This window comes from Scyliorhinus torazame, chromosome 2 (assembly GCF_047496885.1).
Source record: "Scyliorhinus torazame isolate Kashiwa2021f chromosome 2, sScyTor2.1, whole genome shotgun sequence".
In the NCBI taxonomy this organism is placed as follows: domain Eukaryota; kingdom Metazoa; phylum Chordata; class Chondrichthyes; order Carcharhiniformes; family Scyliorhinidae; genus Scyliorhinus; species Scyliorhinus torazame.
Window position 1 is genome coordinate 89,606,446 of NC_092708.1, and position 13,940 is coordinate 89,620,385.

At 41.9% G+C, this 13,940-nt stretch overlaps 1 protein-coding gene across 1 annotated transcript in view; it reads right to left on the reverse strand.

Moving 5' to 3' along the window:
• ttc21b (tetratricopeptide repeat domain 21B) overlaps positions 1-13,940 on the reverse strand; it is a 143,297-nt gene that overhangs the window by 37,323 nt on the left and 92,034 nt on the right. The window contains exons 20-21 of the mRNA XM_072473910.1: positions 13,649-13,837; positions 8,829-8,939 (exon numbers count right to left, since the gene is read on the reverse strand). Coding sequence (XP_072330011.1) covers positions 8,829-8,939; positions 13,649-13,837 — 300 coding nt within the window. The remainder of the gene's footprint in view (positions 1-8,828; positions 8,940-13,648; positions 13,838-13,940) is intronic.

Sequence of the window (13,940 nt, forward strand, 5' to 3'; positions counted from 1 at the left end):
GAACCTTAGCAAAGAACTGTGGAGCTAAGAATTAATGGGTGGGCTGGCATATCTAAGTGATGTTGCTACATTGTTTTAGAGGTTATTAAGGTTGCCAACAGTGCTATTTAAGGTAAATAACACTTCTGAGGGCTAAATTCTTCTAATGCAGGTATTGCTAAAATTGGTCAGACAATTCAGCATGTTTCTTTACAATAGTAAGATCATGCTTTTGAGACTCAAGTCCTCAATCTTCAGTTTCCTGTATTCTTGCTTAAATTTCTAATCTAATACATACAAATAGATGCCTGGAAATTTGGAAATTGCATCTCGATTTCATCATAACTCAAATGATTAACAAATGATCATTAGCTCATAGCTTTGTTGCCTGACTTCTTTCACAATTGGCAAGAACACAGGAGCAGAAGTAGGCCATTCAGCCTATCGTGTCTGCTCCGCCATTCAATTCAATCATAGTTGATCATCCACTTAAATGCTTTTTTCTCACATGATCTCCATGTCCCTTTGTCATTGGTATTTAGAAATATGTCGATCTCTGCTTTAAATATACATAATGACTGAGCTTCCACAGCTCCCTGGGGTAGAGAATTTCAAAGATTCACAAGAACATAGCACATACATACAGTGCAGAAGGAGGCCATTCGGCCCATTGAGTCTGCACCGACTCACTTAAGCCCTGACTTCCACTCTATCCCCGTAACCCAATCGCGTCTCCTACCCTTTTTGGACACTAAGGGCAATTTAGCATGGCCAATCCACCTAACCTGCACATCTTTGGACTGTGGGAGGAAACCGGAGCACCTGGAGGAAACCCACGCAGACACGGGGAGAACGTGCAGATTCCACACAGATAAAATAACCTTCTCTTCATCTCAGTCCTAAGTGGCTTCCCATTTATTTTGAAGTTGTGCCCCCTGGTCTAGACTCCCCAACCAGGGGAAACATCTTACCTGCATCTACCCTGTCAATTATTTTGCAGGTTTGAATGAGATCTTCGAAACTTTAGAGAATGCAGGCCCAGTTTGCCAAATATCTCTTCATAGGACAGCTCTATGATCCTGGGAACAAGTCTGGTGAACCTTTGTTGTACTCCCTCTATGGCATTAATACCTTTCCTAAGGTAAAACTGTCCAAAGTACACCCAAGTGCAGTCTAATCTAGGTTCTTTACAATTGAAGCAAGAATTTGCTACTCCTGTACTCAAATCTTCTTACGATAAAGGCTAACATGCCATTAGGCTTCCTGATTGCTTGTGTACTTGCATATTAATTTTGAGTGACTTTTAAAAAAAATATATATATTTATTAAAGATTTTTAACACAATTTTTTTCCCTTACAAACAATAACCGACCCCCCCTCGTAACAAAAAAAAAAAACGAGAAATTGCGCAGGGCACGATATATACATGGCAAAATGATATATTTACACAGCTTTGTACACTGGCCCTCGCCCGTACGTGCCAGTTCCCCCAACCCTTCATGTTATCTCTTGCTCATCCACCCTCCCAGGCAGTCCCCCCTTTCCCCCCCTCCTCCCCTCCCAGGACGTCCCCTCCACCTCTCCCCCCCCCCCCCCCCCCCCCAAGGTTGCTGCTGCTGCTGACCGACCTTCCTCTAACGCTCCGCGAGATAGTCTAGGAACGGTTGCCACCGCCTGTAGAACCCCTGCGCAGACCCTCTCAAGGCGAACTTAATCCTCTCCAACTTTATGAACCCAGCCATATCATTTATCCAGGCCTCCAGGCTGGGGGGGCTTCGCCTCCTTCCACATTAGCAGGATCCTTCGCCGGACTACTAGGGACGCAAAGGCCAGAATGCCAGGCTCTTTCGCCTCCTGCACTCCCGGTTTGTCCATTACTCCAAATATTGCTAGCCCCCAGCTTTGTTTTGAGTGACTTAATATGAGGATACCCAGGTCTCTTTCACTGTCCCTTTGGGCAGCATGTGGCTCAGCGGTTAGCACTGCTGCCTCCAGCACCAGGGACCTAGGTTCAATTTTCCTCAGGTGACTGTGTGGAGTTTCCACATTCTCCTCGAGTCTGCATGTGCTTCCACCAGGTGCTCCGGTTACCTCCCAGTCCAAAAGGTGTGCAGGTCAGGTGGATTGGCCATGCTAAATTGCCCCTTAGTATCCAAAGGTTAGGTGGGGTTCCGGGGATAGGGCAAGGGAGTGGGCCTGGGTCGGTGCTCTTTCGGAGGGCCGGTGCAGACATGGTGGGCCTTCTCCTGCGGTGTAGCGATTCTATGATTCTACATCTACACTTTCTAATCTCTTACCATTTAAGAAATACTCTGCACATTTGTTCCTCCCACCAAAATGGATAACCTCAATGTCCCACATTATATTCCATCTGCCATGTTTTTGCCTACTCACTAAGTCTGTCCAAATCCCCTTGAAGCTGCTTTGCAACTTCCTTGTCACAAACATTCCCTCCTAGCTTTGTGTCCTTCGCGAACTTGAAAGTATTACATTTGTCCCCACATCCAAATCATTGATTTATATTATGAACAGCTGGGACCAAAGTGTTAGACATTTTAGTTGCTGTGATATGAAGAGTCTAAAGTTCTGTTCCTTTTTCACAAACACACATTTATTTCCTTCCAACAGCCTTTGCACAAAACTCTCACTATACATCACCTGACAGAGGCCACCTGAAGCCCCTTTACATATCAGTGTCAATTAATGGATATTTAACATAAATGAGACAACTAATTGCAATGTCTCTTAACCCATTACTTAACAGTCTCCCCTTCCTTGGAGAAAAAAAAAAATTAGGTGAAAACAAAATTTCAAGAAACTCAAAAACACACATGATTTCCCCCCCTTTTTGTTTGGACGAGAAAGAAAAAAAGTCACAGAAACAAGCGCCCTTCATTAACAATATCCAAAAGTTTCTGTGAACTCGCCCCTCTTTTTATAAAACAGTCTGACAGTTGATAGCTCCTGTCGACCCATTTAATTTTTGTTATTTCTCCTCTGTCCAACATCTGCTTCAAACTTGCGATGTCTATCCATAACCTCTTTTCATTGACACTTTTTGTAGAGTGCACATTTTCCCACAGGGATTTATTATCAATGTGACAGTATATTACCCAAATCCCCTAATACCAAAATTTTTGTCAATATCATACTTATATAAAAGGCCATATCCACCACCTCTACAAGGCTTAACGTCTCAGCAGCCAAAGTGCTTTTTACCACTCTCCTCATTTTCTTTGTTTCCTACACAAGCGGGCAACATTTACCATTGTTCCCCAAAAGGAAAATTATAAAACCTCCTGCGCTTGAAACCCCATCACATAAATTTGCGTAGGACGCATCACTATAAACTATGAGTTTCAAGTGCCTAAGGCCATGTAAAACCGGGAACTTCGAAACATACTCCTGCATTTTTAGTTTGGCCAACGCTTTATTTGCTCTTATTATGTCTTCCACTTTGGGATCATTCATTTTTGTGCTCAACTCTAAAACATCAAAACTCATGTCCGGTCTAGTCGGTCTACTTAACCAGTTCAGTTGCCCAATTAAACTTCGCAGTTGCTCTTTTTCTATCTTTGAAACCATTGCGTCTTTTTGTAAAACTCGGCCACGACTAATTGCTATTGGGCTGATGCTTTCCAAATAAGATTGCTGACGTAAAGTGGCCCCTAACTTAGTCTGTCCAATTTCCAGTCCAATATATTTAAATGCACCGGAAGCCTGACTTCCAATCCTGAATTCTTTCCTCAAACCAGAGATTACAATAGCTTCAAAATCACTAGTCCCACCCCACAAAAAATCATTGACATGCATCATAAAAATGCAAGAAAGATTTCCTTTATAGTGCCAGTAAAACATTGCAGGATCTGCTTTCAACTGGCAACAGCCTAACTTTAACAAAACTGACCTTACCGAAAAATACCAGACTCTCGATGCATCATTTAATCCATATACACATTTGTTCAACTTCCAGAGTACCCCTTCTGCGTTAGCTGCTTCTTTAGGAGGACGGAGAAAAATGTCTCTCTGGAGCTGATGCCCCTGCAAAAAGGCAGCTTTTATATCTATAGATTTGCATTCCCATGCCTTTGTGGCTAATAGAGCCAAGATGATCTTTAAAATAACCTTTCCTGCTGTAGGTAAATCTACCCTTAAATTCTGATCTTCTAAGTTTTCTTCAAATCCCCTTGCCACAAGCCTGGCCTTTGCCTTATAAGTCCCATCCGGAAGAACCTTTTCCGTGCAAATCCATCTGTGGGATAGAGCTCTTTGTCCCCTATCTGGTACTTCCGTGTATACCCCAAATTCATTCCAACTCTGCAGTTCTTGCTGTTTAGCTTCTTTTTCATCTAATTTAATTGAAACCACAAAAATCTCACGTGCATGTGGGCTTCTACTCCTATTAGTATTCGTAGTCTTACTCATGTTCCGAGATCTTGATAAACTACGTCCCCTCTCCCGCCTGGTATCTCGTTCTGTACTGCTACTGCTTGATCTTTCCCTTCTGCTATGGGATGTCCTTTCAATAGTTCTCGACCTTTTCCTGCGGATCTGTTCACTATCCGATGTACTATCTGAACTGGTACTGCGTTTCTGTGCCCTCCATTTTTGAACTTCGTTTTCCCAATCCATTGTCTTGACTCCTCCCCCTGAATGCTGTACATTCAACCAATGTTTATACTTTCCAGTGGCCTTCCCTGCTCTACTAATAACAGTTGCATCCTTCCATTGACTAGACCCTTCAGGCAAGTATGTCACTTTCGTCCCAACTTTTGGCAGTTGCCCTTTCAGAAAAATGGCCTGTTCTAATTCATCAGAAGTGTTGTGTTCCTCCACAGAAACCCTGTCTATATCAGTTAATTGGTCCTCAAAGTTCTGTAACACATGCGTACCAGATGACTCTGGTTCCTAGTCATGTCTGTCTGCTCTGTCTAAGTTTGAAAATTTTTAATCTGTACCCATTATCCTTGATGAATGTACCCTAACAGTTTGATTACCATGTTGCAAAATAATTGTTTTGCCATCTATGCCTATGATCTTCCCTGAGCCTTTCCATTCATTAGAATTGTCTCTCTTATAGTATACCATGCCTCCTTGCTGAAAAACGGCATCTGATGGACGTACGCCATGTCTTAAAGCTCTGCGAATTCTTTCAGAGACTTCTGCTTCCAAAAAAAGCTTGTCTACTGCGATGTAATGCATTTAAATGTTCAGCAAAATCAGAGCTAATTGTAGTCCCCTCCCAAGCTGGAGGCTGGTCATCCAAAATGGACGGAATTTTAGGATTTCTACCAAACATTAATTGATAAGGACTATAGCCCCCAACCATCTGCAATGAATTCTTTGCATGTACTGCCCATGCTAAAGCTGAATTTAGCCTACAATTTGGTCGATCTGCCAAAATTGTCAGAAGCATGTCATCGATGACAGCATGATTTCTTTCACAGACACCATTACTAAATGGGCTTTCTGCAGCCGTATTCATAACTCTGATATTCATGTTTTCACACATATCCCAAAACTCATCATTAGCAAATTCTCCCCCATTGTCCGTAAGGAATTTTGCCAGTGCACCCATTCCTGTCCCTATCCATTTTTCTACGATTTGATCCAGAATTAATCTCTTTTCTTTACTTCGTACAATCGTTGATTGACTAAATCTGGTTGCTAAATCTACAAAATGCAAAATAAATATATTATTTGCTTTATCCCAGATCTTAAGGTCCATGGCCACAATGTTGTTAAAATCCCTGGCCAAACGTAGGGTTACTATCGGTCGTGCTCATGTCCTTCTGTACTTCCTACAAACTTCACAGCGGTCACTAACCTGTTCTATCAGTTTAGTATAGTTGTCATCCTTTACCCCTGCATCCTTTAATACATTTTTCAGCCTCCGAGGAGACGGATGTGCAAATTGCCTATGCAGTTTTAATACCACAAGCTTTTTATCAGCTAAAATCCTATTTTCAACTGCCATTAACACATCCTTAACCACTCAGTAATGGAATACAATAGTGTCCCGACTGTGCAAATTGTAAGTCCACCGTCTTTCCAAAAATTGTTGCCTTATCCTGTTCCATATCCAGTTTCATGTGTGCTTTCTTCATCGACGGTCTGCTCAGAAGCAAAGGTATCTCACTTGATACAACATCCGTGCTAATGAAATGATTCACTCCGGCAATATTGCAAGGGATCACCACTCTTTTCAACGACTTCAGAGTATTATCATCCCCAAACCTGAAACTGGTGGAACTTTCAAATTCCTTAACCTTGTTACGATTTTCAGCATTCAAAGAGTCCAAGTAACATTTTAACCAGTCAATTCCACACACAGTAGATGTGCAGCCACTGTCCAATACAGCACAGTTGAAGGATTCTGCAACCAACACCCTCATTACCGGCGTAAAACTGCTTGTCAATAGGACAACGCCTTCTTTCTGGTTACTGTCTTTCTGGTCACTATCTTTTTCCTCTTCTGACTCTTCCGTGTCATGTGTCGCTTCAAACACTATCATAATGAGTTGGACAGTTGAAAGCACAATGGTATTGAGTCACATCGAAAACATCGATTTATCATGCATTTCTGGGGTTCATCTTCCTATTGTAGGTTCTAACTGGGTTTCTGTCTTCATAATTTCCTTGTCTTCTTGAGCCCTGTTCGTAGCCATACGATTTCGCCATCCTGTTAGTAGTGTATCTTCCATATTCTGCCTTATTGCAGGCTGACCTATTTGGGTCATCAGAGCCATCGGAATCAAATGAAACTTTTGTAAAGCTTTTGTCATCTATTCGAATAAGGTATCCTTATCAGTAAACTGAACTCCTGTCAAAACCAGGAGCCTATCCATGTTGCTCACTCTAGCACAGTCAAGTAATTTAAAGGCCAACACAGACTGTGGAAATTCCAGGTTGTGTTTCTGCAGTCTTTTATATAGTCTGCCAAATTCCATTATATAGTCTTCCATGGAGATATCCTCCATTTTCCGGAACTTATCAAAATCCGACCATGCTTCATACGCACTTAACAAGTCATCTTTCTTATAAATCTTATCCATATAATGTAATAAAGTCTCCAGACCTTCTTCTGAGTCTAACTCTTCCAATTCCAGCTCAGAAAGCACTTTGCTTCGGATTTTACTGCCATATGGTAGAGAAAGAGCCAATGCCATACCTTGTTTTCTCTTTCCCAAAGCAGTTACCTCAGTCCACATAACTACTGCACTTCTCCCTTGGTCGTACGATTCCCTTTCAGAAAATAAGGGAGGATAGTCATATCCAGCCATCTTTATCCTCGGTTCAGCCATATATCCCTTTTTTTTTTTCTTTTCTCACTCACTCCTGGGTTTGATCTGGAAAGTTGTGTCTTTCAATCCTTCACATTTACACAGCAACCATCCTCTGCTACCAATTGTTAGACGTTTTAGTTGCTGTGATATGAAGAGTCTAAAGTTCTGTTTCTTTTTCACAAACACACATTTATTTCCTTCCAACAGCCTTTGCACAAAACTCTCACTATACATCACCTGACAGAGGCCACCTGAAGCCCCTTTACATATCAGTGTCAATTAATGGATACTTAACATAAATGAGACAACTAATTGCAATGTCTCTTAACCCATTACTTAACACCAAGCACTGATCCTTGTGATACCAGGCTAATCACAACCTGCCAAAAATACCCCATTTATTTCTACTCTGGTTTCAGCACGTTAACTAATCCTTAATCCATATTATCTCATATCCCAAGGTACTTGAATTTTGCTAACCAACCTCCTGCAAGGGACCATATTAAAAGCTGTCTGGAAATCAAAGTATCTGTGTCCCTTTATCAATGCTGTTGGTAAGATCCTCAAAAAACTCCAACAGGTTCATCAAACATAATTTCCCATTCAGGAATCCATGTTGACTATGCCCAGATTATTATCCAAGTGTCCATTTATCTAATCCTTTCGGATAGATTCTAGCATTTTTCCCATTACTGATGCAAGGTTAGTAGGTCAGTAGCTCCCTGTTTTCGCTCTCCCTCCCTTCTTAAATAGTGGAGTGACATTTCTACCTTCCAATCTGCAGAAACCATTACAGAATCTATAGGATTTTGGAAGATGACCACCAATATATCCACTATCTCCATAGCTATCTCTTTCAACACTCTGGGAGGTATAATATCAGGTCCTGGGGTCTTATCAACCATCAGTCCCATTCATTTCTCCAATAATTTTTTTATGAGTACTAATTTCTGTCAATGCCTCATTTTCCCTAGTCTCTTGAATATCTAATTATTGGAAATTTATTGTATTTTCCTCAGTGAAGACAGACACAAAGTAATCATTTAGAAAGGGTGAATTTGTTCATTTTGTAGCTTGTGCATTTTAGATGGGTATTTGGTAAAAGGGAACACTAATATAATCTGAACTGATTGATGTACGATTGCTTGGTGAACTAAATTTTGTCTTCATAATTCCTTTGCATTATCTAGATAGTAAACCCCAGATTATTTTTTGATAAGGAGTTAAATCAAAGGGGTTAGGTTTTGTTGGTGCCCTTATTGAATATTCTAATCAGGATAACATCTCCAGAGTTTTTACAATGCCTTAAGCATAAGCAGCCAGAGTTGGTACCATCTCACATACAGGACATTCCTTTCTCAATCCTGTTCCATTAACTCAAATGAAAGGGGAGTCCCGCAAGGTAACCCTTGGCACACAAAATGCATGACAACAAATATAAATTAACAATCGAGTTTTCATTGCATAACTGAGTGACAAACTTCTGAAATTTATAAAGTAAGTTACCAGTAACAGCAGTAATGTCTCAATTACTTAATATGTTTTGGTTTTATTTCTACTAACCATGGTAGCTGCATCATTATCTTGGTCACTTTTCAGCAGAACTGCACATTGATGTTGACAGGCATCAATATCATCCTGGGCAAGATACAACTGCGCAAGTTCTAGCATCACCTGCCACAGAAAACAATAAGGATAGATCATGACATAACACTGGTGGATAATTATACATTATTCCACAATTATGGAAGACCTCCGACTCATTTGGGTGGGTGGGGGAATGGTTCTTCTATAACATTGTTTTTCTGATATAGAAGAATATTCCAAGGCCTATAATTCAAGATAATGGTGTTCGATCACCATCACGGATTGTATTAGACAGGTAGACTGATAAATATCAGTGACATTTAATTTATATATACATATATATCTTCATATATATATATATCGCAATAATGCTAATAATTTGTTGCATTGTGCCATGATAATTAGAAAATGATGTGGCATTTGGAAATTTAGCTGTATACCAAACTACAAATTTTTGGAAAAACATTACTTTGAAAGTTGCTGTCTATCTTTTGACAGTTTTTGTTAACAATATCAGATAGGAAGGATTTAACTTCAGACAGCAGGTGCTCTGCTTTTCAGATTCCCCTGTGAGCTGAAAGAGCCTATATTCTCAAATTATCAACTTCTTCACTTTGGAGATGCTGAGATTATCGACAGGTTCCCCGAAATTCTGGTGTTAATTCCCACACCTACAGCTACATAAGAGTTGTGGAGAAAATGATTTCCTGTACAATACTCCTTTCAGTCAGTCTCCCATTCCAACTTTAATACATGTGGAGATGCCAGTGTTGGACTTTAATATAGGCAGCAGTTATTTACAGCTAGTTATCGATCATTTATCCTTTTTTAATTGGGAGGTGCGTTGGGTTTAATTTTACGGGGCACTTTGGTTCTTGCCTCCCTCCCACCCCACCCCGTCCACGATCTCGACGGTTGCCCAGCATTAACTGTTTTAAGTTGAGACTGCCACCTTTATCTCGGGAGGAAATCCCGCCTTAAGAGAGTTGCCAGCCAATCAAATGGTTCAAAATACAAAAGCTTACAACAATGGAGGAAGATATTTTTCACTTTATGATAAAAGCAAAATACAGTGGATGCTGGAAATCTGAAATAAAAACAGAAAATGCTGGAAAATCTCAGCAAGTCTGGCAACATCTGTGTAGAGAGAAACAGAGTTAACATTCTGAAGGGCAACTAGGGATGGGCAACTAGCCAGACACACCCACATCCCGTAAATTATATATTTTTAAAAATTGAGTCTGTATGACTTCTTCAGAGCTAAAGAGAGGGGCATTGTGATGGCTTTATACTGTAAGAAAGGGAGTGGAGCAGATGGAGCAAAATACGTCAATGATAGGTGTGAGCGAGAAGAGATTGCACAAAGGTGTTCAGGGCACAAGGCAAACAAAGTATTAATGGCAGAGTTAAGGACTACAGAAGGTACTGATAGTTGCATAAAGATAAGATAGCAGCATGTGTTAATAGGATAACAAAGGTTAGTGGTCAGTGAAAGCAAAACTAAAGAATAAGTGACAGATGGTCCAGTGGGGGAGGCGCGGGGGTTAAATTCGGAGAAAGTACTTTCTCCCACCAACTCCAGCATGATGCCACCACAAAATATACTTCCCCCTCAACACGCCCTTTCCCTTCAACGTGATAGTCTGGTCCACTCCAGACCCTAATCCCCTTACCATGGTACCTTCCTATGCAATTGAGGAAGGTGCAACACCTGCCGCTTTACCTCCTCCCTCCTCACTGCTGTGATGAACGTAATAATTGATGTACATATTGCATAATATTTCTGATGCTGTAATGGTTTTAAAAGCCTGGGTTAGGGTGTGTATATACTTGTTGCAGTAATATATTTGTAAATATCTTGATTTATAAGAAAGACAGACACTGAGGCTGCAGAATGTGAAATTAAGATGTCGTAAAAGTGAGATCATTCTTATTTCAAAGCATACTTATGTTCACAAAGAAAACCTAATGGATTTTCATTATGATTTCTAGGAAGTGGATAATTGCAGACATTCAGCTGGATTCTCCGCAGCTCCATGCCGAAATCGCGTTTGGCGCGGGGGCGGAGAATCCAATTTCACGCCGGAACCGGGCCTGGCAGCGGTCGGCGATTCTCCAGGACCACGGTGGTGTGATCGGGGAGTACTCCGCGCGGCTGGGGCCCATTGCCAAAGGCCCGCCTAGCGATCCTCCTCTCCCGACAGCGTGGTTGTTTTTAAAAATAAATTTAGAGTACCAAATTCATTTTTTCCAATGAAGGGGCAATTTAGCGTGGCCAATCCACCTAGCCTGCACATCTTTGGGTTGTGGGGGCAAAACCTACGCAAACATGGGGAGAATGTGCAAACTCCACACGGACAGTGACCCAGAGCCGGGATCGAACCTGGGACCTCGGCGGCGTGAGGCAGCAGGGCTAACCCACTGCGACACTGTGCTGCCCTCCGACGGCGTGGTTCCAACCATCCATCGGCGGTTGGGGTGCTCGCGTGGTGGCTGCGGACTCAGTCCGCGGTCGCCCTGGTGTGGGGCGGAGGGTTCGGACATGGGGGGGGGGGCCTTATAGGTGGCCGGGGTCAGATCGGCGCGGTCAGATCTTTGGACACGCGGCCGATCGGAGTGCTCCAATTTCTACATCTGCCTCTGCGGTCTGAGTCCGCCATGGCGCTCGGCCAGGCTGTTAGAGGCCGCCGCCATGCACATGCGCAAACTCAAAATTGGAAGTGCGGGGCCCGTATCCGCAGCTAAAGCTGCGTGAACTACTCTGGGTCCCTGCTAGCCCCCTGCAGGTCAGTGAATCGGCTCCACTTTTTTCCAGGAATTTTCAGAGTAAAACACCAATGTTTTTACACTGGCGTGGGGACATAGTCTCATTTTGGGAGAATCCAGCCCATTGTGTTTAAATTTAATCATGTAGATCATGGGATTAGAGTGGAATGGGGATAATATAATTAATGCGAGGAGCCAGGTCTGTACCAGGTCTCCTGCAGGCAGTTGAGTCAGCTCTCTGGATGTTGTGAGCTGAGCTACAGTTTCTGCAGAATGCTGTCAAGAGATTCAGTATCAATCTTACAGAATTTCTCTCTCTCTCTTTCCAAGCAGCCTTTTAAAGGCATTTTTTATCCAGAGAATGGAAATAATCCTTTGTTTGTTAACTTTATTTTGAAGTGTTTTTTGACTTATGATGGGTTTTGCCTAATTGTAAATAAAGGAGGTAGCAGTTAAGAGTTAAAGTGTTTCATTTTATTGTTAACCATTGTTTAACTGGTAATTGTAAGCTATATTTCTGTGCTGTTAAAAGGTAATTTAACACTATGTTAATAAAGTTTGTTTTATTATGCCATATCTGTATTGATGCATGGAATCATTCCTGGAGCGAAGTTTCACAAATTAAAAAAAATTTAAAAAGTGATTAGGGTTCATGTCCGGTACCCTAGAAAATGTTGGGGTCTGGTCCGGGATGGTACTACTGCCCACATCCCAAACACTCCTTCTAGGTGAAGCAGTGGTCAATTTGGTCTACTGTCTCCTCTACATTGGTGAGACTAAGTGCAGACTAGTTGACTGCTTTGTGGAACACTTTTTGCTCAGTCTGCAAGCATGACCCCAACCTACCTGTCGCTTGCCATTTCAACTCACCATATTGCACTTATGTCCAACTATCCTTCCTTGGCCTCCTGCAATGTTCTGGTGAAGTCCATTACAAACTGGAGGAACAACACCTCATCTTCTGATGCGGCATGTTGCAGCCCTTTGGACTCAACAATGAGTTTAACAATTTTGTCTTCTCTGAGCACTGACCTTTGTTCTCCTATTAACACATGCTATCTTACCTTTATGCCACTATCAGCATCTTCCATAGTTTTTAACACTGCCTTTCAAGGCAACATGGTAGCATAGTCAGGGCAGCACGGTAGCAGAGCTAGGGCAGCATGGTAGCATAGTAGAGCAGCACAGTAGCATAGTGGTTAGCACTGTGGCTTCACAGCACCAGGTCCCAGGTTCGATTCCCGCTTGGGTCACTGTCTGTGCGGAGTCTGCACGTTCTCCCTGTGTCTGCATGGGTTTCCTCCGGGTGCTCCGGTTTCCTCCCACAGTCCAAAGATGTGCAGGTTAGGTGGATTGGCCACGCGAAATTGCCCTTAGTGTCCAAAAAGGTTAGGAGGGGTTATTGGGTAAGGGGGATAGGGTGGAAGTGAGGGCTTAAGTGAGTCGGTGCAGGCTCGATGGGCCAAATGGCCTCCTTCTGCACTGTATGTTCTATGTCCTATGCCATTAACACTTTAGTTATCTTGTGCCTTCAACATCTTTGTGCAATCTCTCCTAGTTCACATCTACCACTGATTTTCTATTTTGCTCCACCTGCTCTGCCCCCTCTCTAACAGAATAAAATCCATCACATTTCTCCCTCTCTTCGGCTCTGAAGCAGTCATACAAACTTGAAACATTAGTTCTGATTTTTCTCTCCACAAATGCTGCCAGATCTTCTGTATTTATCCAGCATTTGCTGATCCGATTTCACTTTGTGTGGAGTAAACAAAAATGGAATGCTTTCACAGGCATAGTTCATCTTGTATATTCAAAACTACTTTGTAGTACTTCATTTTAGTATTATCAGGTAGAATATTTAACAACTTTTTTCGAGCCTTATAAATTTCTCTGAAAGCTGAATCCAATATCACAATTTTCACATTCCAGGATATCTATCCAAACATACACTCTTCCCTTGTGAAATGAAGACACAGTTCAGAATCCTTTGAAGTCACCACATACAATAACTTAGCAATTGCATAACTAACCTTATGATCATTCTCATAATAGACAAGTGCCTCTTTGTAGAACTTAATTGCTTTTTCATAGTCTCGCTGATCTGTGGCATGCTTTGCTATTATAGCACAAATCTCTGCTGCAAGTTGTTTCTGAGTAGGGACTGAATCAGTCTGCTCCAGTTGAACTCGTTTTAACACCTGAGCTTGGACCTCCCGTGCCTGTTCAGAAGATGGCAAGAAGAAAAAAAATGAGTGGAAGTCGTCAGGCTTTAAAATGCCAGAAAATAAAATTGGTAATGTACCCCTGACGTATAAAATTCTC